The 27521-nt window shown below is 42.6% G+C and overlaps 2 protein-coding genes across 5 annotated transcripts; both read right to left on the reverse strand.

The window, feature by feature from the left end:
- Positions 1–1794: 1794 nt before the first annotated feature.
- Positions 1795–6611, reverse strand: LOC110520634 (E3 ubiquitin-protein ligase TRIM17). Its single transcript, XM_021598044.3, has 6 exons — positions 5335–6611; positions 5123–5218; positions 4278–4511; positions 3886–4018; positions 3687–3764; positions 1795–2713 (listed from the first exon to the last, which is right to left on the reverse strand). The coding sequence occupies exons 1-6, from the start codon at positions 6013–6015 to the stop codon at positions 2163–2165; spliced, it is 1773 nt and encodes a 590-aa protein (XP_021453719.3). The 5' UTR covers positions 6016–6611; the 3' UTR covers positions 1795–2162.
- Positions 6612–15890: 9279 nt separating this feature from the next.
- ifngr2a (interferon gamma receptor 2a) lies at positions 15891–27035 on the reverse strand. 4 transcript variants are annotated; one of them, XM_021598047.3, is made up of 7 exons: positions 26815–27035; positions 26138–26249; positions 23843–23985; positions 22196–22341; positions 21848–21992; positions 18181–18338; positions 15891–17023 (listed from the first exon to the last, which is right to left on the reverse strand). In XM_021598047.3, the coding sequence occupies exons 1-7, from the start codon at positions 26870–26872 to the stop codon at positions 16850–16852; spliced, it is 936 nt and encodes a 311-aa protein (XP_021453722.3). In that variant the 5' UTR covers positions 26873–27035; the 3' UTR covers positions 15891–16849.
- Between the last annotated feature and the right edge of the window lie 486 nt (positions 27036–27521).

The following is a 27521-nucleotide window of genomic DNA, read 5'->3' on the forward strand; positions in this document are numbered from 1 at the left end:
TGACTAGTCTCTCAAAGTACTTCATGATGACAGAGGCGAGTGCTAGTGTGATAGTCATTAAGTTCAGTTACCTTTGCCTTCTTGGGTACAGGAACATTGGTGGCCATATTGAAGCATGTGAGGACAGCAGACTAGGATAGGGAGAGATTGAATATGCCCATAAACACACCAGCCAGCTGGTCTGCGCATGCTCTGAGGACCCGGCTTGGGATGCCGTCTGGGCCGGCAGCCTTGCGAGGGTTAACACGTTTAAATGTTTTGCCTGTCCGGAAGCAAAACGTCAGTCTCGGTGACGTGGCTGGTTTTCAGTTTGTAGTCCATGATTGTCTGTAGACCCTGCCACATACATCTCGTGTCTGAGCCGTTGAATTGTGACTCTACTTTATCTCTATACTGACGTTTAGCTTGTTTTATTGCCTTGCGGAGTGAATAACTACACTGTTTATATTCTGCCATATTACCAGTCGCCTTGCCATGGTTAAAGGCGATAGTTTGCGCTTTCAGTTTCGCACGAATGCTACCATCTATCCACGGTTTCTGGTTAGGGTAGGTTTTAGTCACAGTGGGTTCTACATCTCCTATACACTTCCTTATAAACTCAGTCACCGTATCTGTGTATGCGCCTAGATTATTTTGGCAAGCTACCCGGAACATATCCCAGTCCACATGATCAAAACAATCCTGAAGCATGGATTCCGATTGGTCAGGCCAGCGTTGAATAGTACGAACCACGGTTAATTCCTGTTTGAGTTTCTGCCTATAGAACGGGAGGAGCAAGATGGAGTCATGGTCAGATTTGCCAAAAGGAGGGCGGGGGAGGGCCTTGTAAGCATTCTTGAAGTTTGAATAGCAATGGTCGAGAGTCTTTGTAGCGCGAGTAGTACAGTCAATATGTTGATAGAACTTGGGCAGTTCTCAGATTTGCTTTGTTAAAAATCTCCGGCTACAATAAATGCATCCTCAGGATATGTGGTTTCAGGTTTGCATAAAGTCCAGTGAAGTTCTTTGAGTGCCGTCGAGATATCAGCTTGAGGTGGGATGTAAAGATGACGGAGGAGAATTATCTTGGGAGATAATATGGTCGCACACTTTAAACCCCCTATGCTCCTTTGAGGCCCCTCTTTCAAAGACACTGAGATGTCTGTTTGCAAACATAATGGTCAACTGGGTATTTTTATACATGACTAAGCATGATGGGATGGAATCACCTTCTTTCTAAGTACTTTTGTTTCCCTCATTTACTTCAGTGTTTCCATTATGTTGACTTGTATTTCTATACAGAGGAAAGAATATGCACCAGTTTGAAAGTCATGGTAACCTTAATGTGTAATACCACAGCAGTATGTAACCTAGGTGACCCAGAACTCTAAAGTGAAAATACTTCACCACATCAACAGTTCACATTGAGAGAGGGGGGGGGGGGCACGGGCTGGGCACAGTAGCCTCGAGGTCAGAGTGTTGGGCCGAAAGGTTGCTGGTTTGAATACTGTTTTTTTTTTAAAAATCTATAATCTGTCGATGTGTGCTCCAAGGGTGCTGTACAAGCAGGAAGGAATAGATACACTAAACTACCAGCAGGGGGCACTGCTGTAACACTATATATCTCATTTAACGAGGCAAGTCAGTTATGAACAAATTCTTATTCAGTGACGGCCTACCGGGGAACAGTGGGTTAACTGCCTTGTTCAGGGGCAGAACGACAGGTTCTGTCAGATCGGGGATTCGATCCAGGAAACTTCCAGTATATTTGAATATGTGTTAGTAAAAGACAACAGGGTTAAAGAACGAAAATCGTTTTTTGTTACGTTGCATTTTTATTGATATTTCAATCCATCAATTTCATCAAGTGCACATTTTTGAGTGTTTAAACCCTCACCCACCCAGCAATCTGACATTACAGAAAATCTATGATAAAAATTGTACCAACAAAAAGCAAAAACAAGATATTGATCTTTTAATACGTCAATGAGGTAAAGTCCCATTTCCTGTGCAGTCACAGCAAGCATCGTGCTTAATAAGTACACAACTATCAATTGTGCCGTTTTACTTTTTCTTATAACAGTGTACAAAAAACAGATTGCATTCCAACTTAACAATTTAGATTATGCAACTTTTCCATGACTACAAATCTACAGATGGGTATATTCATCATTCTGGGTCCCCTAATTGAACCTAATATCTGCCCCTTTAGGGATTACAAACATGGGGTACAGAGGTTCACTGAATTTGGTGTTGAAAGAGTAAACTAAGTTAATTTTACGTATATTTACTACAGTACTCGATACATTACCGTACACAGCAAGGATTCCAGAGTCACAGTCTAAATACACATGAATGCTGCTAAGAGAGTTGTTACCAGTGGTTATGGTATGAACTGTTTTACCTGAATTTGCATATAGCGTAGTCTGAGAGGTGGAAAACCGTATGTGCCAACTCTCCTTCATTTCGCCAGCGTTTTCCTTGTACATCACCCCAACCTCACAATACGAGTCCTCCTGTGATCCACTGGGAAGATTCTTAAAGTGCACTTGCCAGTAGTGACAGCCTCTACTGAAGCCTTGAGCACCCCTCACCATTTCACTCCGTTTGAGTCGCTCTGGGTGCAGGGTGTGGGGCTGGATGTGTGGGTATGTGTTCCTAGCACTGGTCATGTCCAGAGATAGCCAGATATGTCTCCCGACAGAATTGGGATCCAAGGTGATGGTCTTTTCATCTGTTGATTCAGTCAAGAATACTTAAAAACAGTCATCGTTAATGGTAATATTGAATATGCTATGGTAAAACACTATTTGGAAGGCAAACACGGCCCACCGTCCTCTTTATGCTTTTGTGGGTCTAGAACAGGTCACACCTATCAGAGGGGGTAACCTCCCTAAAATACTCTCATCCTTGAGGTCCAAGTGATGATTTCTCATTCAGACCTTTTTTTTTAATAGATTATATAGCTGCACTGTATTTTTAATGCTTATACAATATGTATAATTTCCTACATTCAATCACAATCTTTCTATCCAGATGTTTATTTTTCTATTCCCAAAAACATCTATTTTTGTAGGCATTACTGTGCAATAGGAACTAAATGCACCACAATTCTCAAATGTGTGATATGTGTGTGTGTACACACACACACACACACACACACATATATATAGTAACAATAATTTGTTCACTAATGTTTTTATTACCACTATGTACCACCTTCACACAGGTGAGGCAATTGTAATTATCACCTAGGCACCTGCATATAAAAATACAACAGTTTTGGCACATCTTTAGATGCTCTGATGAAGGCGTAACTTCCCAAATGCGTCTGCCTGCCCGGCCCCCCAAAAAAAGAAACACTGAAATTAGTTAACGCCTTTAAGTTAAAAACAATAATTGTTTTACTATTTTGAGTATCACAATTTCCAAATGTTCTAGAAATTAGGATTTAATTCGAGGTCAGTGTCAGATATGACAGAGCATAAAACCAGAACTGTTGTGCAAGATCTATTGTGGAGTGTTTACCCACTCTTAACAGTTTGATTAGTGTTGTGTGTCAACTGTACACAATAGGCTCTGATATCAGATATTGTGTATGTCTAGTACTGAACCATTAGACTACATGGACGTATTGCTCAATACCAGAGACTTTCACAGTGAATATAACATACATGTTAAAATCAAATCAGATTCATTATACTTACATTGTTTCAGTGTTGACAGTGAACACCGACAGGCTGTGGGATCTACACGTAAAGCTGTCCTAGCGCCAGAACCTTGGTCTGTGGATCAAAGAAAATAGTCATGGAAGACAATAATGTTTTTATGAATAGCTGCAGTTTGTCTTCCTGAATTACTGGAAATAGTCTAATCACACGGTACTTATTAAATGAATGTACTGACCCTTCCAGATCCTGTCAATCTCCTTGTGGAGCCTCTCTTTGAGTTCTCCTGCCTGAACAAGTCTCTCCTCTTGGTCCAGACTGACACAGTATGGAGATGCATCAACTGAGCCTTTCTGCAGGGCATTGTAATCCTGAAAACAGGAGGATATTTAGCCACTCTTGGAGGACAATGGAAGTTGATCCTAGAACTGCTGTGTTGTCATTAAAAACCAACATGTTTCAGCTTGTGGCCTTCATCAGGGTTTTACAGACAATCCTGAAAATAATATATATACATATATATAAATATATATATATATGACACCAGTAAGGCAGACGTCAGCTCAAAGTCCACTTTGACCATTTGGGCTCAAGTTGATAAATATTTGTTGAAACAAAGTGTAAATTCACCTGAAGCAACCTCCCAGGTTCTTCACCCTGCAATGCCAGCTCCATCCCAGTGACCTCATCCTCCAAGCTCTTGAATCTCTTCTCCATCTTCTGAACCTCACTCTCTGTTTTCAGCAGCATCTCTTTCTCTTTCTCCTCCATTGAGGTCAGCAGTTGTTTCTGCTCCTCTGTGATGGCTGAGATCAGCATGATGAAATTTGTCTGCTGTTCTTGTTTCTGTAGACTGGCAGAGATCTGACAGGAAGAGGTGTCGGAACAAAAAAGACATGACACAGTGGATGTTTTCTAGTGTTTGTTTTCTTGCTCTTGTTTTAGTTCATCTTCCTCCCAATAACCAGTTTTATATGTTACAGAGGCTTCCTATTACATATGAAATGGCCTCGTAATCATATTCTAGAATAGAATCAGAGGGTTTGTAGATGGAAAGAACTCTGTAACCATGACATTTCACTGTGGCTCAACTCATCCACAGTCTTTTTCATATAAATACATTAAACAGTAGCTAGGTTTCCATCCAAATGGCGACATTCATCTTTGCCGACGAGTCGTAGTGGGAAAACCACACAACACGTCATCGCTTGACTCCAAGTTTACTTCGATATGAAGGTTATTATATCAATATTTGCGCATATAAAGAAAAAAGTTTCCACCGATATTTCTAGCATAATTCATTTTACCGACACAAAAAAAAATCCCACCTTCTCTGAAGCATTTAGTTTTTGTCGACATTTGGAAAGTTTACAACAACAATAAAACGGTTTCCATCAGGCCTGTCATTAAAACATTTTATCCAACATGTACTTTACTCACTAAGAGGTTGGATGGAAACCTGGTTAGTACCGTACCTTGAATGACTCCATGGTGTTCTTGGCTTTGAGAATCTCCGTCTTTACCGTGCACACATTGTTCTTTTTGGCAAGCAGCTCTTTCAGCACTCTCTGCTGTAAATTCAGGGCATTTTATTTACACGCACAGAGATACTGCCGTTTAAAGTTACAGTAGACATTATACTCTAGAGTAATTATTGGTCATTATTCATACTCATTTCTCTCCTTACCTTCATTTGGGGGATCTGTTCCTCTGCAGGTGTGGTTTTGTGGGTCTTATGACCCAGAGAGTCACATTGAGCGCAGATCAGAGCCTTATCATCCAGGCAGAACAGAGACAGAGGTTGACCATGTTCACCACATAATGTGTTCACATCCCTTGGCTGGGCCAGTTCTTCAACTATAGATGTACACTTCCCTGCCATTTTCCTGGGAAGAATGGAGATTTTCGCTGGTTTACGATGTGGCTCCGCCAATCTGAGAGTGTTGGACAGGGCGTCTAGAACATGGTTCATGGCCAGCTCAGGTCTCTCAGCGAACTTTCTCATACACAGAGGGCAGCTGCACTCCCCTTTGTTCCAGTAGGACTGTATGCATCCCTGGCAGAAGTTGTGTCCACAGGGAATAGTGACGGGGTTGGAGAAGACATCGAGACAGACAGAGCAGATAAAATGCTCCCGAGATAAACCACCCGTCGCCATTTTGTTTCGACGCGGGAGCAGGAAGAATGAGTGACAAGTCTGTACAGGATGCGTGGGTTTGGTAATAGGGTGTTGCCCGGATTCTTTCAACATATCAGTGAAATATCTACCAGGCCCTGGAAAGCCTCTTTTTTTTTGCAGGGTGGAGTCCATGGACCTGTCATGGGATTGGATCCCTTCTTCTTCCTTGGTATTATGACGTTCGCACATGTTGTTTGTGCGCGTCGCAGCGTTAGTGCGTGTTCAATCACATTACATTTGTGATACAAAAATTAAAAAGGGATAAAAAATAATAATAATTGCACCAACAACCAACCTTACTCCAATATAACACTATTACAACCAAAACAAGGTTTATGAAATGGTATATACAGCGCATTCAGAAAGTACTCAAACCCCTTGACTTTTTCCACATTTTGTTGCATTACAGCCTTATTCTATAATGGATTTTTTTTTATCCTCATCAATCTACACACAATACCACATAATGACAAAGCAACAACAGGTTTCTAGAAATGTTTGCAAATGTATAAATAATAATAATTACTATCAGGAAGGGGCCTGAATGCTTTCTGGATGCCCTGTAGCTGCTTTATTTTTTTGCTGGACCCCAGGAAGAATAGCTGCTGTCTGGGCAGGAACTAATGGAGATCAATAATAAATGCACATACAAATAAGTCAAGGGGGTATGAATACTTTTCTGACCTCACTCTGTATGAAATAATAGGGGTTGAAATTATTTTTGTAATGACTGCCCCTTCTTCTGTCTGTCATACATATAACATCTGTAAGGTTCCTCAGTCAAGTATTGCATTTCAAGCACTGGTTCAACCACAAAGACAAGGGAGCTTTTCGAAAGCCTCATAATGAAGGGCAGGGATTGGTAGATGGGCAACAATAACAAATCAGACATTGAATATATCTTTAAGCATGGTCAAGTTAATAATTATGTTGCGGATTATGTATTAAACCGCTCAGACACATCAAAGATACAGTCATCCTTCAGAACTGAGTTGCAGGACAGGAAGGAAACTGCTCAGGGATGTTACCATGAGGTCATTGGTGATTTTAAAACAGCTACAGAGTTCAATGGCTGTGATGGAAGAAAACTGTGAATGGATCAACATTGCAGTGACTGCAATAAAAAATATACACCTTTCAGCAGGACAATAACCTACAACACAAGGCCAAATCTACGCTGGAGTTGCTTACCAAGAGAACAGTCGATGTTCCAAGAAGACAGTCGATGTTCCAAGAGAACAGTCGATGTTCCGAGAGAACAGTCGATGTTCCAAGAAGACAGTCGATGTTCCAAGAAGACAGTCGATGTTCCGAGAGAACAGTCGATGTTCCAAGAAGACAGTCGATGTTCCAAGAGAACAGTCGATGTTCCAAGAAGACAGTCGATGTTCCAAGAAGCCAGTCGATGTTCCAAGAAGACAGTCGATGTTCCAAGAAGACAGTCGATGTTCCGAGAGAACAGTTGATGTTCCAAGAAGACAGTCGATGTTCCGAGAGAACAGTCGATGTTCCAAGAAGACAGTCGATGTTCCAAGAAGACAGTCGATGTTCCAAGAGAACAGTCGATGTTCCAAGAAGACAGTCGATGTTCCGAGAGAACAGTCGATGTTCCAAGAAGACAGTCAATGTTCCAAGAAGACAGTCGATGTTCCAAGAAGACAGTCGATTTACCAAGAAGACAGTCGATGTTCCAAGAGAACAGTCGATGTTCCAAGAAGACAGTCGATGTTCCAAGAAGACAGTCGATGTTCCAAGAAGACAGTCGATTTACCAAGAAGACAGTCGATGTTCCAAGAGAACAGTCGATGTTCCAAGAAGACAGTCGATGTTCCAAGAAGACAGTCGATGTTCCAAGAAGACAGTCGATGTTCCAAGAAGACAGTAGAGTTTTGACTTAAATCTACTTGGACATCAAATCAAAATTCAAATCCAATTTTATTAGTCAAATGCAACGAATACAACAGACCTTAGAGTGAAATGCTTACTTACGAGCCCCTAACCAACAGTGCAGTTTAAAAAAAATACGGATAAGAATAAGAGATAAAAGTAACAAGTAATTAAAGAGCAGCATTAAAAAATAACAATATATACAGGGGGGTGCCGGTACAGAGTATATGTGCGGGGGCACCGGTTAGTTGAGGTAGTATGTACATGTCGGTAGAGTTGTGTCCCCAATCACTGCCCTGGGGGATTGGGATATATTTTTTTTAGACCAGAGGAAAGAGTGCCTCCTACTGGCCCTCCAACAGCATCTGGTCTCCCATCCAGGAACTGACCAGGACCAACCCTGCTTAGCTTCAGAAGCAAGCCAGCAGTGGTATGCAGGGTGGTATGCAGGGTGGTATGCTGGGTGGTATGCTGGGTGGTATGCAGGGTGGTATGCTGGGTGGTATGCAGGGTGGTATGCTGGGTGGTATGCAGGGTGGTATGCAGGGTGGTATGCTGGGTGGTATGCAGGGTGGTATGCTGGGTGGTATGCAGGGTGGTATGCTGGGTGGTATGCTGGCTGGTATGCAGGGTGGTATGCTGGCTGGTATGCAGGGTGGTATGCTGGGTGGTATGCAGGGTGGTATGCTGGGTGGTATGCAGGGTGGTATGCTGGGTGGTATGCAGGGTGGTATGCAGGGTGGTATGCTGGGTGGTATGCAGGGTGGTATGCTGGGTGGTATGCTGGCTGGTATGCAGGGTGGTATGCTGGCTGGTATGCAGGGTGGTATGCTGGCTGGTATGCAGGGTGGTATGCTGGCTGGTATGCAGGGTGGTATGCAGGCTGGTATGCTGGCTGGTATGCTGGGTGGTATGCAGGGTGGTGTGCAGGGTGGTATGCTGCTGGGAATGTCGCCATGTAGCTAATAGAACAGTAAAAACTAATTCTCCATCATCAAATTCGTGTTCATGAGAGGATCACTTGAAGCCATTGCTTCTGGTCAGTACTTTCAATTTTACCCGAAGGTTTGTGTTGTTAGTGTCTGCCTCCTTTAAAAAAAAAAAGCCTGCCTTGGGGGACAGACTGGGGCCAGAAGACGAAACACAAGTTGTAGTCTTTCAGAGACCGGATTATTTTTTGTTGTTGTAATGAATCCACCAATAGGAACATTGCTGAAAGACATCCGATGGAACAAGGACAACCATATCTAAACTCACAAACACCTATAGTGCAATCAGTATAACACACAGCCTTTTGCGAAATGCTACAAAGCAGGACCGCCCCCACCGGAAGCCGTCATAGGGTGTATCATTCAGCGCGTGAAGTACAGACCTGCCTTCCTCTTGGGCAATTACGTATGAAACATCTCGCTGTCCTAGAAATGCCCTGGTTCAACGTAACTTAATGGAAATGACGTGGAAACAACGTTGATTCTCAACCAGTGTGTGCCCAGTGGGCATTTATAGTGTCCTTCTGGTCTCTCTCCTGCACTGTGAACTATTGTGGCTTCTCTCTGTCAAAACTTTTTTTTAACCCCTCGCCTGACACATCCCCCAATGTCATGATGACTCCTCATGGGGAGGAGTGGTGTCACTGCAAAGGACACGAAGGCCTCAATTAATCAAATCAAATCAAATCAATTTATATAGCCCTTCGTACATCAGCTGATATCTCAAAGTGCTGTACAGACACCCAGCCTAAAACCCCAAACAGCAAGCAATGCAGGTGTAGAAGCACAGTGGCTAGGAAAAACTCCCTAGAAAGGCCAAAACCTAGGAAGAAACCTAGAGAGGAACCAGGCTATGAGGGGTGGCCAGTCCTCTTCTGGCTGTGCCGGGTGGAGATTATAACAGAACATGGCCAAGATGTTCAAATGTTCATAAATGACCAGCATGGTCAAATAATAATCACAGTAGTTGTCGAGAGTGCAGCAAGTCAGCACCTCAGGAGTAAATGTCAGTTGGCTTTTCATAGCTGATCATTAGGAGTATCTCTCTCTACTCTCTAGAAAGTTGAAAACAGCAGGTCTGGGACAGGTAGCAAGTCCGGTGAACAGGTCAGGGTTCCATAGCCGCAGGCTGAACAGTTGAAACTGGAGCAGCAGCATGGCCAGGTGGTCTGGGGACAGCAAAAGATAAGATAAGAAAACACAACACCGGTTCATGTCCCAACTGTTACAGCCCCCCCCCCCCTTATTCTTATCCGTATTTTTTTGGAAACTGTATTTCTGGTTAGGGGCTCGTAAGTAACCATTTCACTGTAAAATGTGATTTGTATTGGTAGTGACATGACTATTTATACAACAAAGAGCAGCTATTGGAGAGTCTGATTTTGAAAGCAAAGCAAATCCTCCACTTAGTTTGACTTTTTTGACAAGCCACTGTACATTACTTGATATCTATAGTCACTTTTCTATAAGCAAAGAGTGATTGATTGCCTTGCTGTGATTGGTAAGCACGCCTCCTTGGTACAATTGTAGCGACGTTGTTGTAGCGTTGCTAAATGGAAACTGATAACTTTACCGTTGAGGTGAGCAAAATGAAACATTTCTACGAGTCATTCAGTTCATTCAAAACATTTATGCCCTGTTGTTGCCATAAAGCACCTGGCTGTTGAATAGATGAAGCAGAGACACTGCATCAGTGCTAGCTACGTAACACTAGCTAGCATTCTAATTTCCGCTAGCTAACTAGATGAACAGCAAACCTTGTTATAATTAATGATAATTAATACAATATTTCACTAAATATCTGTTTAGAGTTCGCAGTGTAGGTTTTACGTGCTACTCATATGACTAGCTTGAAGCTTGTAGTCTTGCATGCTGACCATCGTCCGCGCGCCACCTGAACCAGACGCAATCAGGACATGCAGGTTGAATTAACTCTGAACCAACTATATTAATTTGGTGACAGGTCGAAAAGCATTTGTAATTTATGGCAATTTAGCTAGCTGTTACCACAATTCATCTTTCAATCACCCACATGGGTATATGCTCCTAAAAACCAATGAGGAGATGGGAGAGGCGGGACTTGCAGAACATTAAGCATCACAAATGTGTGGGTGCAATGGTCAGCATGTTAGCTAACTAACAGTAGCAATCTTAGCTAGTCAAGTAGGCAGCTGATAACAGCAAACATCTATAGCTAGCTCACATTAGCTGGCGCCTATAGGCTACTTTTTAGTTATCATTTAATCAAAAAAGTTTTTGGGAGCCTTTCCATCTACCAGAAGATGGTTGTCATTACATTAGCATCGTCGCTAAAGGCTCCACAAAGTGGTCGAAAAATGCGCACACCCGCATTCGTGAGCAGTTGCCATTTCAGAGAGTTGAAAGTTGACGACTCAATTTGCCCCCCTCAACAATATACCGTGATTAATTTTTTCCCCCACTCTAAAGCACCAGGCTGCTACTGGCTTTCTGTGTCTTTGCATCACACAGTGCTACTCATTTCCTAATTTTATGATTGGATCCCCCCCATTAATTATGCTTTTGGTTTGGCCCAGTCCTCAGTAGCTGTGGGTTTGCAGAGGGGAAAAAAAGTTGAGCAAGGCTTGTAAGGAGAACTGAGATGCACAATATCCCCTCTCTTTCCTCTCTCTTCTTAATAACAAACCCTAAAATCTATGAGTTAACTTGGAACTTCCAGAACCAACGTTTAGTTTTTATTTCAATTTGAGAATCTACAATAGTAATTGACTTCATTGCATTGTGACATTGCACAACAGTAAACTGGTTTATTTCTCCTTTCTTATTCAGTCTTCTTGGTTTCAATATGGAAGGGATCCAGGTGTTTTTACTGTTTCTTGATGAGTAATTAACTACAGTGCCTTCAGAAAGTATTCGCACCCCATGACTGTTTCCAGATATTGTTGTTGCAGCCTGAATTTAAAAATGGATGACATTTGGATTTTGCGTCACTGCTCTACACACAATAGCCCATAATGTCAAAGTGGAATTACGTTTTATAAATGTTTATAAAATGAATTAAAAGTGAAAAGCTCAAATGTCTTGAGTCAATACGTTTTCAACCGTTTTGTTATGGCAAGCCTAAATAGGTTTGGAAGTAAACATGTGCATGGACTCGCTCCGTGGGGCGGCAGGGTAGCCTAGTGGTTAGAGCATTGGGCTGGTAACCGGAAGGTTGCAAGTTCAAATCCCCGAGCCGACAATGTACGAATCTGTCGTTCTGCCCCTGAACAGGCAGTTAACCCACCGTCATTGAAAATAAGAATTTGTTCTTAACTGACTTGCCTGGTTAAATAAAGGTAAAATAAAAAGTGTGCAATACTAGTGTTTACAATGACTTTTCTTAAACGACTACTACATCTCTGGGTTACTACATGATTCCACATGTTTTATTTCATAGTTTTGATGTCTTCACTATTATTCTACAATGTAGAAAATAGTACAAATAAAGAAAATCCCTTGAATGAGTAGACGTGTCCAAACTTTTGACTGGTACAGTATATTGTATAACTCCCAGTAATTAATTGGGTAAAACACTGTTCTTTCTTCAGGGTTACAACACTTAACCTTAACCTCCCACATTCACCATAATAATGTTCCCCTCCACACTTGGCACATCTTTTCTTTCCTTTACACTGAACAGCTACTGTCACGTTCTGACCATAGTTCTTGTGTGTTTTCCTCGTTTTAGTGTTGGTCAGGACGTGAGCTGGGTGGGCATTCTATGTTGTGTGTCTAGTTTGTCTGTTTCTGTATTTGGGCCTGATATGGTTCTCAATCAGAGACAGGTGTTAGTCATTGTCTCTGATTGGAAACCATATTTAGGTAGCCTGTTTTGTGTTGGGTTTTTGTGGGTGATTATTTCCATGTCTGTTTCACCACACAGGACTGTTTCGGGTTCTCACATTTATTGTTTTGTATATTTGTAGTGTTTTCTCGGTATTCGTCTTTATTAAAGATGTTTAACCCTAACCACGCTGCGTTTTGGTCCGCCTCTCCTTCCCAGGAAGAAAGCCGTTACAGCTACCTGTCTCATTCTTTGATATCTAAAACTGCAATGGGTATGGGACAAATGATATGATATTGAAGAAATCAATAAGGAATCCTATCTGCTGCCGCTTTGAAGGAGCAGGACACTTATAAGAAATCCCGCTACGCCCTCAGACGAACCATCGAACAGGCAAAGCGCCAGGACTAAGATTGAATTCTACTTCACCGCAGTAGTGTGAAGTACTTAAGTAAAAATACTTTAAAGTACTACTTAAGTCATTTTTTTGGGGCATCTGTACTTTACTATTTATATTTTTTTGACTACTTTTACTTCACTACATTCCTAAAGAAAATATTGTACTTTTTACTTCATAAATTTTTCCCTGACACCCAAAAGTACTTGTTACATTTTGAATGCTTAGCAGAACAGGAAATTGTGAAATTCACACGGGCTTGCCCCAACTCAGCATCATTGAGCTCTCACTATATCCACTCTGTGTGCATGTTGTGACGGCTCCCTTATTAATAAGTAAAATAACGATTGTATAAAATCAAGTATAACTAGATTTGGTGATTGGTTCTGGCTCTCCTCATTTGTTAATTAATATCTACCACAAGGGACATCTATGGAGAGGGCTGCATTGGCAGGACAGGTTTGTTTGTCTTGATATCCATAAAGGTTCTATGTCAAGGATATTTGTGTGTGTTTTTGTGTAGTTTTTTGTTATTTTAAGTCGTGTGTCTCTGCTGTGACCCTGCAGGAGCTCGTCTATGGACGTTCATTGGTTTCATGATGATGTTTGGTTCCCTCATCGATTCCATCTGGATCCTGTGATCCTAGTGAGTCTGATGGCTTTCTATTTCTCTCTCCCTCTCTTTCTACATGGTTCTTTCATAGTACAGCCAAAATGACCTTCCTAGTAGTAGTAGTAGTGGAGGTAGTAGTAGTAGTGGAGGTGGTGGTAGTAGTAGTTGAGGTGGTAGTAGTAGAGGTGGTAGTGGTAGTAGCAGTGGAGGTGGTGGTAGTAGTAGTAGTAGTAGTAGTGGAGGTGGTAGTAGTAGTGGAGGTGGTGGTAGTAGTAGTAGTAGTGGAGGTGGTAGTAGTAGTAGTAGTGGAGGTGGTGGTAGTAGTAGTAGTAGTAGTGGAGGTGGTGGTGGTAGTAGTAGTAGTAGTAGTAGAGGTGGTGGTGGTGGTAGTAGTAGTAGTAGTAGTGGTGGTAGTAGTAGTAGTAGTAGTGGAGGTGGTAGTAGTAGTGGAGGTGGTAGTAGTAGTAGTGGAGGTGGTAGTAGTAGTAGTAGTAGTAGTAGTAGTAGTGGAGGTGGTAGTAGTAGTAGTGGAGGTGGTGGTAGTAGTAGTAGTAGTAGTAGTGGAGGTGGTGGTAGTAGTAGTAGTAGTAGTAGTAGTAGTGGAGGTGGTAGTAGTAGTAGTAGTAGAGGTGGTAGTAGTAGTGGAGGTGGTGGTAGTAGTAGTAGTGGAGGTGGTGGTAGTAGTAGTAGTAGTGGAGGTGGTAGTAGTAGTAGTAGTAGTGGAGGTGGTGGTAGTGGAGGTGGTGGTAGTAGTAGTAGTAGTAGTGGTAGTAGTAGTAGTAGTAGTGGAGGTGGTAGTAGTAGTAGTAGTAGTAGTAGTAGTAGTAGTGGAGGTGGTAGTAGTAGTAGTAGTAGTGGAGGTGGTGGTAGTGGAGGTGGTGGTAGTAGTAGTAGTAGTAGTGGTAGTAGTAGTAGTAGTAGTGGAGGTGGTAGTAGTAGTAGTAGTAGTAGTAGTAGTAGTAGTAGTAGTAGTGGAGGTGGTAGTAGTAGTAGTAGTGGAGGTGGTAGTAGTAGTAGTAGTAGAGGTGGTGGTAGTAGTAGTAGTAGTAGTAGTAGTGGAGGTGGTAGTAGTAGTAGTAGTAGTAGTGGAGGTGGTAGTAGTGGAGGTGGTAGTACTATAGATGGTAGTAGTATTAGTAGTAGTTGTTGTGGAGGTGGTAGTAGTAGTAGTGGAGGTGGTAGTACTATAGATGGTAGTAGTATTAGTAGTAGTAGTGGAGGTGTAGTACTATAGATGGTTGTAGTACCGGAGGTCTCACCTCTTATCAATGCCTGCCACATGTGATCGCTTGCCTGCCCAACTCACGGCTGTCATGGTGCCTGGTACCAGACTGTCTCTTCTCCTCCCAGAGGATCCCTGATGGCTAACAATAACATATCCTGACATAATGTAAACGTTACACGTTACCGTCTCTCCCTCAGTGACATATCCTGACATAATGTAAACGTTACATTACCCTCTCTCCTTCAGTGACATATCCTGACATAATGTAAACATTACACGTTACCCTCTCTCCCTCAGTGACATATCCTGACATAATGTAAATGTTATACATTACCCTCTCTCCCTCAGTGACATATCCTGACAATGTAAACGTTACATTACCCTCTCTCCCTCAGTGACATATCCTGACATAATGTAAACGTTACATTACCCTCTCTCCCTCAGTGACATATCCTGACATAATGTAAATGTTATACATTACCCTCTCTCCCTCAGTGACATATCCTGACAATGTAAACGTTACATTACCCTCTCTCCCTCAGTGACATATCCTGACAATGTAAACGTTACAGTACCCTCTCTCCCTCAGTGACATATCCTGACATAATGTAAACGTTACACTACCCTCTCTCCTTCAGTGACATATCCTGACATAATGTAAACATTACGTTACCCTCTCTCCCTCAGTGACATATCCTGACATAATGTAAATGTTATACATTACCCTCTCTCCCTCAGTGACATATCCTGACAATGTAAACGTTACATTACCCTCTCTCCCTCAGTGACATATCCTGACATAATGTAAACATTACATTACCCTCTCTCCCTCGGTGACATATCCTGACATAATGTAAACGTTACATTACCCTCTCTCCCTCAGTGACATATCCTGACAATGTAAACGTTACATTACCCTCTCTCCCTCAGTGACATATCCTGACATAATGTAAACGTTACATTACCCTCTCTCCCTCAGTGACATGAATAAGTATATTTCATATTCCCCCAAACCGAACATTACTTTAAAGAATCTAATATATAAAATATATTTTGATTCGTTCACACTTTTTTTGGCTACTACATGATTCTATGTGGTATTTCAGTGTTTTTTTGGTCTTCACTATCGTCAAAATAAAGAAACACCCTTGACTGTGTCCAAACGTTTATTAACAGCATGAAGTAATAAAAAGGATTTGACAGAAGAAATACAATCGATATAAAAAATAAATTCAATTAGTACGAGGAGAACGTATAAAGTGACAGCATATAGGTCTCAACACACTTTTTACACTTAAGACATAACCAACTTTGAACATACATACAGTACACCCCAGGGAAAATGTCATTTAATTGGTTCGTAACATTACCTGCTAGCAGATACCCATGAACTTCCCGGTCATTGCACTAACGGTAGTTAGCATTGCTCAAATCCCAAAGTACCCCATTAAACATTCTAATAATTTTTTTTTATACTTAGAAATAGTGTGAAATGTACAGATTTGTAATATACAGCAGTAATGTAACAAACAAAAAATCCCCAATTTAAGTCCTGGCCCAAGGACACTTTCTTACTTTTCCAGAAAACCTCAGCACTTTCCTAAAATGATTTAGAAATGTATAGTGGTTCTATTTTTAGCTGGACTACCTGATTGCACCTATTATTATCCAATGAATATCCAGCTACTGGGTAGGTGTAATTACTGAGACACAAGCACCTTTCTCTGGCCCCGGTTGCAGAGCAAACTGAAATACCCACAGATGTTTACTTTATAGTAAAATAGTTGTTTTCTTTTGATCAACAATAATGTTGGTAGCTGATGCTAAGCAAAGCCTTTGGAGTGGAAACAGTGCAATAGCCAGGCCTACTATAAAACTATTTCACTAAGCAAATCAGTTCACTAGACAACTTCTTATTTACAATGATGGCCTACCGGGGAACAGTGGGTTAACTGCCTTGCTCAGGGGCAGAACGACATATTTTCACCTTGTCAGCTCGGGGATTCGATCCAGCAACCTTTCGGTGACTGACCCAACACGCTAACCACTAGGCTACCTGCCGCCCCTAGTTAATGTTCTGACGCTATCAAGTTCATCTCAAACAGGATCATTCATAATGATCTAAGAAATCCAGTCCATTAGATGAGTCATAATCCTGTTCTCTGTCAGACTCAGGAATCAGGTCCTCTTCAAGGCAGATGATGGAGATGAGATCATGGCGTTCTTCACAGGGACTGGTTGTGAGGGACAGGGCCTGCTGGGGGAACACCCCTGACAGGTACTGGAAAATCAACCCAATCGTGAAAGTTGTTAGTGCTTTGTCCAGGGGTTGTAAGCTACTTGTACATCAAGGGGCCTAACGCCACAGAAACAGGAGATAGTCTCCTGCCCTATGGGCCATTCTGGCTCGCACAAGGCAACTGATGCATTTTATTTACGCAAGGGAGTCACATTAACAGATGCCTGTTAATTTTGGCACTTTTTTTTTTAGATTTAATCTAATCTGAATAATTTAGACTAAAATAAATAGATTAAATAGCAGATTTAGTCTAGTTATTTTCAAAATCATGAAACCAGGGTCATATTAGTTAACTAAATGCCCTCTGTTTTTGTCACATCACATTTGCCTCATTAATTTTAAATTTAATTTTACCTTTATTTTACTAGGCAAGTCAGTTAAGAACAAATTCCTATTTTCAATGACGGCCTAGGAACAGTGGGTTAACTGGTCTAGGAACAGTGGGTTAACTGGTCTAGGAACAGTGGGTTAACTGCCTGTTCAGGGGCAGAACGACAGATTTGTACCTTGTCAGCTCGGGGATTCGAACTTGCAACCTTTAGGTTACTAGTCCAACGCTCTAACCACTAGGCCTATAGGCAGCCTAGTAAACCCTGCCTATAGTAAACATACAATGCCATCGGAAAGAATTCAAACCCCTCGACATATTCGTCTCGGGTATGTCTGTATCAGCTTTGCACATCTGGATTTGTGGATTTTTCTCAAATTCTTCCATGCATCTCAAGGACCATAAAAGTCAATTGGATGCACCTGAGCTCAGTTTGGAGTTTCATACCAAAGGATTGTGAATACTTAATAGTTAAGAAAATTACATCTGTATTTAATTGTCAATACATTTGCTAACATTTCTAGAAACATGTTTTCACTTTGTCATTATGGGGTATCGTGTGAAAAATAAATTTAATCCATTTAGCATTTAGGCTGTAACAACATCAAAACGTGGAATAGGTCAAGGGGTAAGAATACTTTCAGGAGACACTGTGTGTTTACTATAGGTAAAGGAGGTATTACAAACTGTGATGAGACTCAAATTTGACTCAAATGAAAAGGGCATTTAGTTGACAGGCACCCATATGAACAGACGCCGTTATCACATGAAACAACACATCTATGATCACTGTATCCGTGGAAAGACGTACCTCACAATAGTGGTCTGGTAACCGTAGTGGGGGCTGAAGGAACTGTTTGATTTTCTTATGGTGCCTGTAGATGAAGAGCATAAGGCCCACTACCAAGACACCCAACAGGATGGTAGAGGTCACACCAATCGCCACAATCTTCTTTTTCTTTGTCCTTTCTGTACAAGAAGATAACATACATCTCACACAGAGAAATAGGGAGCGATATAGATATATCCATCTATCAATATAGATTCATATAGATACAGTTGAAGTCGGAAGTTTACATACACTTAGGTTGAAGTCATTAAAACTCGTTATTCAACCACTTCACAAATTTCTTATTAACAAACTATAGTTTTGGCAAGTCGGTTAGGACATCTACTTTGTGCATGACACAAATAATCTTTCCAACAATTGTTAATAGACAGATTATTTAACTTGTAATTCACTGTATCACAATTCCAGTGGGTCAGAAGTTTACATACACTAAGTTGAATGTGGAGGAATCGCGTTCTGTCTCCTAGAGATGAACGTACTTTGGTGCGAAAAGTGCGAATCAATCCCAAAACAACAGCAAAGGACCTTGTGAAGATGCTGGAGGAAACAGGTACAAAATTATCTATATCCACAGTAAAACGAGTCCTATATCGACATAACCCTAAAGGCCGCTCAGCAAGGATGAAGCCACTGCTCCAAAACCGCCATAAAAAAGCCAGACTACGGTTTGCAACTGCACATGGGAACAAAGATCGTACTTTTTGGAGAAATGTCCTCTGGTCTGATGAAACAAAAATATAACTGTTTGGCCATAATGACCATCGTTATGTTTGGAGGAAAAAGCTTGCAAGCCGAAGAACACCATTGGCCCAGCGTCGTCCAGGTTAGGGGATGTCCTTGTCCCATCACGCACTACTGACTCCTGTGGCGGGCCGGGCACAGTGCATGCTGACACGGTTGCCAGGTGTTTCCTTCGATGCGGCTGGCTTCCGGGTTATGTGGGCATTGTGTCAAGAAGCAGTGTGGCTTGCCTGAAATATCAGTCTCTTTACTCAGTACTTGACGCATGGAGGAGGTGGTGTGGGAGTGCTTTGCTGGTGACACTGTCAGTGATTTATTTAGAATTCAAGGTACACTTAAACAGCATTCTGCAGTGATACGCCATCCCATCTGGTTTGCGCTTAGTGGGACTATCATTTGTTTTTCTACAGGACAATGACCCAAAACACACCTCCAGGCTGTGTATGGGGCTATTTGACCAAGAAGGAGAGTGATGGAGTTCTGCATCAGATGACCTGGCCTCCACAATCACCCAACCTCAACCCAATTGAGATGGTTTGGGATGAGTTGGACCGCAGAGTGAAGGAAAAGCCACCAACAAGTGCTCAGCATATGTGGGAACTCCTTTAAGACTGTTGGAAAAGCATTCCAGGTCTAGCTGGTTGAGAGAATGCCAAGAGTGTGCAAAGCTGTAATCAAGGCAAAGGGGTGGATACTTTGAAGAATCTCAAATATAAATATCTGTTCAACACTTTTTTGGTTACTACATGATTCCATATGTGTTATTTCATAGTTTTGATGTCTTCACTATTATTCTACAATGTAGAAAATAGTCAAAGTAGAGAAAAACCCTTAAATGAGTAGGTGTCCAAACTTTTTTACATTTTTGCAAGATTTTTTAATTGTTTTTATAAAAAGGCTGTAACGTACCAAGATGAGGAAAAAGCCAAGGTTGGTGGCAGTGGTGTAATGGTGTGGGGGATTTTTTTCATGGCACGCATTAGGTCTATTGATACCAATTTGGAAACGTTTCCATGCCCCGAAGAAGTCAGGCTGTTCTGGATGTATTATGGAGTATTTTGTGTAGATTGACGAGGCGGGGGGAAAAAAGTATGTAATCAATTTTAGAATAAGGCTGTAACGTAACAAAATGTGGAAATAGTCAAGGGGTCTACTATCCGAATGCACTGCCACGTGACTCACTGTCTGTAGGAGCGAACCATTTTCGCGAGCGAGGTGGTGTACTTATAACTGGCCTTTGAGTGTTTTGAGAGAGAGAATGAGGAGTTACTAGGTGTTATCATTAGAACAGTGGTTCCCAAACGTTTTATCATCCCGTACCCCTTCAAACATTCAACCTCCAGCTGCGCACGCCCTCTAGAACCAGGGTCAGCGCACTCTCAAATGTTTTTTGTGTGCCATCATTGTAAGCCTGCCACACACACACACACTAAACACAAGAATGAGTGTGAGTTATTGTCACAGGCTGGCTCGTGGGAAGTGACAAAGAGCTCTTATAGGACCACGGCACAAATAATATAATAATAATCAATCATTTTGCTCTTTATTTAACCATCTTACATGTAAAACTCAGACTTAAATCAATTTCCACACAGTCTGTGCCTGTATTTTTTTATGCTAGTGAGGGCTGAGAATCCACTCTCACATAGGTACGTGGTTGCAAAGGGCATCAGTGTCTTAACAGCGCGATTTGCCAATGCAGGATACTCTGAGCGCAGCCCAATCCAGAAATCTGGCAGTGGCTTCTGATGAAATACAATTTTCACAGAACCGCTTGTTGCAATTGTTCAGATATCGGTAAGTGGACTGGAGGCAAGGCATGATAACGAATGTAGTTATTTGTGTCATCCGTTTTGGGAAAGTAACAGCGTAATTGCGCACCCAACTCACTCAGGTGCGTCGCTATATCACATTTGACATTGTCCGTAAGCTCGAGTTCATTGGAAACACAACAACAACAAAAAAATCATACAATGATGGAAAGACCTGGAGAAGAGCTCCAAATTCTTAAATCACAGCCTCAATTTTGTCCCGTACATTGATAATAGTTGCGGAGAGTCGCTGTAAATCCATTTTTTAGATTAAGACCATTCAGGCGAGAAAAAAACCTCACCCAGACAGGCCAGTCGTGTGAGAAACTCCTCATCAGACAAGTGAAAATGATGGTCAGTAAAAGAAAACTTTAAGCTCGTCTCTCAATTAAAAAAAAAAATGTGTCACTACTTTTCCCCTTGATAACCAGCGCACTTCTGTATGTTGTATAAGTGTTACATGGTCGCTGCCCATATCGTTGCATAGTGCAGAAAATACACGAGAGTTCAGGGGCCTTGCTTTAACAAAGTTAACCATTTTCACTGTAGTGTCCAAAACGTCTTTCAAGCTGTCAGGCATTCCCTTGGCAGCAACAGCCTCTCGGTGGATGCTGCAGTGTACCCAAGTGGCGTCGGGAGCAACTGCTTGCACGCCACTGTCTCCCTGTCATGGCTTTCGCGCCATCAGTACAGATACCAACACGAGCAGCAGCTACGTTTAGCTACCTACGGAACGTTAGTGGAATTCCCGCGAGAGAGTAACGTTTAATGTGATTGGATGTTAATTATTTGACAAGGCTACCTGTATTTGACATTGTGTTGTCATTTCGCTGAACACTAGATGGTTTAATTTTATTTTTGGCAGTGAAACAAGGCTACCCAGGCGAGAGAGAAAAAAACTCACCCAAATGTATAATAGCCCCGTTGTAAAATATAAAATGAACTGTTTGAAAATGTGAAGAATATATATATATTTTTTGGGGGGGGGTACCCCAGTTTGGGAATACCTGCATTAGAGGATAGGATAACGGTAACAGCAAGTCAACTAATACAGAGAACGCCTGGATGAGCCTCACCTGACTCTTGGATGGACTCACAATGTTGAACGCTGGGGTTTCCAAAGGGTTTTTGGTAACAGAAATACCGGACCTGTACACAGTACCTCCGGCCCACATCCAGATGTTTGATGGTCATACGGGATGTGGGGGTGTAAAGATCCTGCTAAAACAAGGGTAGAGAGAGACACATCAACTCATCTTCGATCACACTAACATCCTACAGTGGGGATCACCAAAACGCCTGATAACGTCCCAATGAATTGCCCAAACCTTGGATGAATACGGTGTTTCAGTGCTGGATAAAGAAAACCTGCATTCATTTTTAATTTAAATGTATTTATTTATTTTAAACCCGTTGCTACTCACTTTGAGCTCCTCCCCGTCTCGGCCATATTGAACGTTGTATTCAAAATGGCCTCCGTTATCCTCCAGTAGACGGTTGTTCTTTACCATGTGGACCATCAGAAGTCCTTCCTTGGAGGTCAACTGGACTTCAGGGCTGCAAGAATCAGCTGGGTGGGTGGGTCAGAAGGAGAGGGGTGGGTCAGAAAGAGAGGGGTGGGTGGGTCAGAAGGAGAGGGGTGGGTGGGTCAAAAGAAGAGGGGTGGGTGGGTCAGAAGGAGAGGGGTGGGTGGGTCAGAAGGAGAGGGGTGGGTGGGTCAGGAGAGGGGTGGGTCAGAAGGTGAGGGGTGGGTGGGTCAGAAGGAGAGGGGTGGGTCAGAAGGAGAGGGGTGGGTGGGTCAGAAGGAGAGGGGTGGGTAAGGAGGAGAGGGGTGGGTGTGTCAGAAGGAGAGGGGTGGGTCAGAAAGAGAGGGGTGGGTGGGTCAGAAGGAGAGGGGTGGGTGGGTCAGAAGGAGAGGGGTGGGTGGGTCAGAAGGAGAGGGGTGGGTGGGTCAGAAGGAGAGGGGTGGGTCAGAAAGAGAGGGGTGGGTGGGTCAGAAAGAGAGGGGTGGGTGGGTCAGAAGGAGAGGGGTGGGTGGGTCAGAAGGAGAGGGGTGGGTCAGAAAGAGAGGGGTGGGTCAGAAGGAGAGGGGTGGGTGGGTCAGAAGGAGAGGGGTGGGTGGGTCAGAAGGAGAGGGGTGGGTGGGTCAGAAGGAGAGGGGTGGGTGGGTCAGAAAGAGTGTGGTGGGTGGGTCAGAAGGAGTGTGGTGGGTGGGTCAGAAGGAGAGGGGTGGGTGTGTCAGAAAGAGAGGGTTGGGTCAGAAAGAGAGGGGTGGGTGGGTCAGAAGGAGAGGGGTGGGTGGGTCAGAAGGAGAGGGGTGGGTGGGTCAGAAGGAGAGGGGTGGGTGGGTCAGAAGAAGAGGGGTGGGTGGGTCAGAAGAAGAGGGGTGGGTGGGTCAGAAGGAGAGGGGTGGGTGGGTCAGAAGGAGAGGGGTGGGTGGGTCAGGAGGAGAGGGGTGGGTGGGTCAGAAGGAGAGGGGTGGGTGGGTCAGAAGGAGAGGGGTGGGTGGGTCAGAAGGAGAGGGGTGGGTGGGTCAGAAGGAGAGGGGTGGGTGGGTCAGAAGGAGAGGGGTGGGTGGGTCAGAAGGAGAGGGGTGGGTGGGTCAGAAGGAGAGGGGTGGGTGGGTCAGAAGGAGAGGGGTGGGTGGGTCAGAAGGAGAGGGGTGGGTGGGTCAGAAGGAGAGAGGTGGGTGGGTCAGAAGGAGAGGGATGGGTGGGTCAGAAGGAGAGGGGTGGGTGGGTCAGAAGGAGAGGGGTGGGTGGGTCAGAAGGAGAGAGGTGGGTGGGTCAGAAGGAGAGGGGTGGGTCAGAAAGAGAGGGGTGGGTCAGAAGGAGAGGGGTGGGTCAGAAGGAGAGGGGTGGGTCAGAAGGAGAGGGGTGGGTGGGTCAGAAAGAGAAGGAGTGGGGAACTTGATTTAAAAATACCGTTGCTCAAGCTTTCGCAGCAAACCACAATGCTACCAGTGCGCTGGCCTACTGATGAAGAAGACTAGGCCTTGGACATGACATGAAACAGGCCAGATCCAAATTGTATACACAGTGTATCATGACTGAAGTAGAATGATCCGTTACCATGTCGACAGGCTTCGACGGGTCTGGACGTGCGGTTCCCTTCCTGAGCCAGGACTCGCGCCATCACACATCCAGACTGTATATTACAGGTGGTGAGCTCGGTCTGAACACAGCCCGAAATGTTGTGCCACTTCTCGCGGTCACTGCTGTGGATTAAAAAGAAGGCTCAGATGAGGAAATAACTGTGTCATAACCGAGCAAAACATATATCCTTCGGGGGGCCAGGAGTTTTTGCTGGTCAACTGACCTGGAACACCGATCAACATTGCCTTCAGAGAGTATTCACACCCTTGACTTTTTCCACATTCTGTTGTGTTACAGAATTGAATTTAAAATGGATATGATTTAGGTTTTTATGTCACTGATCTACACACAATACACAATGATGTTAAAGTGGAATTTGATTTAAATGATCAGAAAATAAGAAGTCAATAAGTCCTGTGTTATGGCAAGCCTAAAAAACAGGAGTAAAGATGTGTCTCCTGACCCCTCCTGTCTCAGCCTGCAGTATTTATGCTGCAGTAGTTTATGTGTCGGGGGGCTAGGGTCAGTCTGTTATATCTGGAGTACTTCTCCTGTCCTATTCGGTGTCCTGTGTGAATTTAAGTGTGCTCTCTCTAATTCTCTCTTTCTCTCTTACTTTCTCTGTCTCGGAGGACCTGAGCCCTAGGACCATGCCTCAGGACTACCTGACATGATGACTCCTTGCTGTCCCCAGTCCCCAGTCCACCTGGCCGTGCTGCTGCTCCGGTTTCAACTGTTCTGCCTTATTATTATTGGACCATGCTGGTCATTTATGAACATTTGAACATCTTGACCATGTTCTGTTATAATCTCCACCCGGCACAGCCAGAAGAGGACTGGCCACCCCACATAGCCTGGTTCCTCTCTAGGTTTCTTCCTAGGTTTTGGCCTTTCTAGGGAGTTTTTCCTAGCCACCGTGCTTCTACACCTGCATTGCTTGCTGTTTGGGGTTTTAGGCTGGGTTTCTGTACAGCACTTTGAGATATCAGCTGATGTACGAAGGGCTTTATAAATAGATTTGATTTGATGTGCTTAATATGTCATTTATTAAGTTGCATTGACTAACTGTGTGCAATAATGCTGTTAAACATAATTTGTTTAAATGACTGCACCACCTCTGTATCCCACACATAAATGTATCTGTAAGGTCCCTCAGTCGAGCAGTGAATTTAAAAGCACATATTCAACCACAAAGACCAGGGAGGTTGTCCAATGTTTTGCAAAGAAGGGCACCTATTGGTTGATGGGCAAAAAAAAAAAAAGGCAGACATTGAATATCCCTTTGAGCATGGGGAACGTTATTAATTACACTCTGGATGGTGCATCAATACACCCAGTCACTACAAAGATCCTTCCTAACTAAGTTGTCGTGAGTGAAAAGACACCACTCAGAGATTTCACCATGAGGCCAATGGTGATTTTAAACCTGATGTAAGAGGAGAGAACTGAGGATGGAGCAATAACATTGTAGTTACTCCACAATACTAACATAAATGAGTGAAATGAAGGAAGTCTGTACAGAATAAAAAATAGTCCAAAACATCCATCCTGTCTGTAATAAGGTACTAAAGTAATACTGCCAAAAATGTAGGAAAGAAAGTAACTATTTGTCCTGAATACAAATCATTTTGTTTGGGGGAAAATCTAACAAGATATTACTTCATATTTGTTTTAAAGTTACAACTCTACGGAATCGGGAGAGGCAAAGTTCGAGAGCCGTATGTTGCACATATTGCACTTTTACTTTCTTCTCCAACACTTAGTTTTTGCATGATTTAAACCAAATTGAACATGTTTCATTATATATTTGAGGCTAAATTGATTATATGGATGTATTATATTAAGTTAAAGTAAGTGTTAATTCAGTATTGTTGAAATTGTCATTATTAACAATACATTTGTTTTAAAAAATATCTAACCAGTGCCTGTATATAGCCTCTCTACTGTATATAGCCTCTCTACTGTATATAGCCTCTCTACTGTATATAGCCTCTCTACTGTATATAGCCTCTCTACTGTATATAGCCTCACTACTGTATATAGCCTCACTACTGTATATAGCCTCACTACTGTATATAGCCTCACTACTGTATATAGCCTCTCTACTGTATATAGCCTCTCTACTGTATAAAACCTTGCTACTGTTTTTCACTGTATTTTTAACTGTTGTTTTTATTTCTTTACTTTTTGTTCACTTAATACCTTTTTGTTGTAGACAAATAAACTTTGATTTGATTTAACCCATGTACTACAGCTACTAGACATACTCACGTCCTGTACTGAACCGTGTACTTTATCCCTGGCCTGTCTGTGACGGGGCTCCAATGCACAGCAGAGTCAACGCGCACGTCCCGTGGAGATGACAGCTCATCCTCAGACCATGCTACAGGCAAAAGATTCATCACTTTCTGGAGCCTAATACATTTATTTTTTATTTTAAATAAGTCAAGTCAGTTAAGAACAAATTCTTGTTTACAATGACGGCCTCCCAAAAGGCCTCCTGCCCGGGGATGGGGGCTGGGATTTAAAAATAAATCAAATAAAAATATAGGACAAGAGAGACAACACTATATAAACAGAGACCTAAGAAGATAACATGGCATCAACACATGACAACACAGCATGCCAGCAGCACAACATGGTAGCTGAACAAAACAGGGTACAAACATTGTTGGGTACAGAAAACACCACAAAGGGCAAGAAGGTAGAGACAACAATACATCACGCAAAGCAGACACAACTGTCAGTAAGAGTGTCCATCAGGAATGTCTCTAGACATTTACAGTTAGATCAAAATGCTCATGATTTTATGCTAGCTAACGTTAGAAAAGGAAATCCTAGACTGCTGACCAGCTAGCTACTTACAAACATTATGAAAAAAGTGTAGCCTTTAAATCGAAACCGAAGAAGTAGGAATAATAGCCAATGTTGGGGGGGAAATAGATTACCTTGTCTGAGGACATGACAGAGAGTCCAAAACAACAAAACGCCGTTCAGACACAACATTTCAGTAGATCAGGATCATTTATGGGATTGCAACATACTATTATAGATCACTATATTAGTAACAACCTTCAACGAAACCTACATTCAATTCCCAGAATCTGAGAGAAACTAACTTCCCTTCTCCTGTCCAATCGCTTAGTCCTAGGCAAAGTAGAAACGCCCATTTAAAGGAACAACCCAATGGCAACATTCATTATGAAATATCAGAGTAAAAATGTTATGCTCCTGTGTAGAAATCATTACAGAACACATAGTCATAATTGTATTATCAATGAGAGTAGGCTCATCTTTAAAAACAATATAAATTGAAAAATTCTCTGAAACTGCACAAAAATCTCTGAAACTGGAAACACTTAACTCCCTCACTAGCTTTAAGCACCAACTGTCAGAGCAGCTCACAGATTACTGCACCTGTACATAGCCCACCTATAATTTAGCCCAAACAACTACCTCTTTCCCTACTGTATTTAATTTATTTATTTATTTTGCTCCTTTGCACCCCATTATTTTTATTTCTACTTTGCACATTCTCCAATTGCAAATCTACCATTCCAGTGTTTTACTTGCTATATTGTATTTACTTTGCCACCATGGCCTTTTTTTGCCTTTACCTCCCTTATCTCACCTCATTTGCTCACATCGTATATAG

Source organism: Oncorhynchus mykiss, chromosome 3, assembly GCF_057628025.1.
Source record: "Oncorhynchus mykiss isolate SJ-2025 chromosome 3, ASM5762802v1, whole genome shotgun sequence".
In the NCBI taxonomy this organism is placed as follows: domain Eukaryota; kingdom Metazoa; phylum Chordata; class Actinopteri; order Salmoniformes; family Salmonidae; genus Oncorhynchus; species Oncorhynchus mykiss.

Bases quoted from the DNA above. Each gene is read 5' to 3' on its own strand.
- ifngr2a (XM_021598045.3), bottom strand. From the start codon at position 26,872: ATGTTGTGTCTGAACGGCGTTTTGTTGTTTTGGACTCTCTGTCATGTC. The intron at 21,993-22,195 runs GTGAGTAGCAAC...CCCTTGTTTTAG, and splicing joins GAGACGGGGAGGAGCTCAAA to CAGGATCTTTACACCCCCAC. The intron at 18,339-21,847 runs GTGAGGCTCATC...CTTCTTGTACAG, and splicing joins TGAGTCCATCCAAGAGTCAG to AAAGGACAAAGAAAAAGAAG.
- LOC110520634 (XM_021598044.3), bottom strand. From the start codon at position 6,015: ATGTGCGAACGTCATAATACCAAGGAAGAAGAAGGGATCCAATCCCAT. The intron at 5,219-5,334 runs GTAAGGAGAGAA...CTGAATTTACAG, and splicing joins AACAGATCCCCCAAATGAAG to CAGAGAGTGCTGAAAGAGCT. The intron at 4,019-4,277 runs GTGAATTTACAC...TCCTGTTTTCAG, and splicing joins AACCTGGGAGGTTGCTTCAG to GATTACAATGCCCTGCAGAA.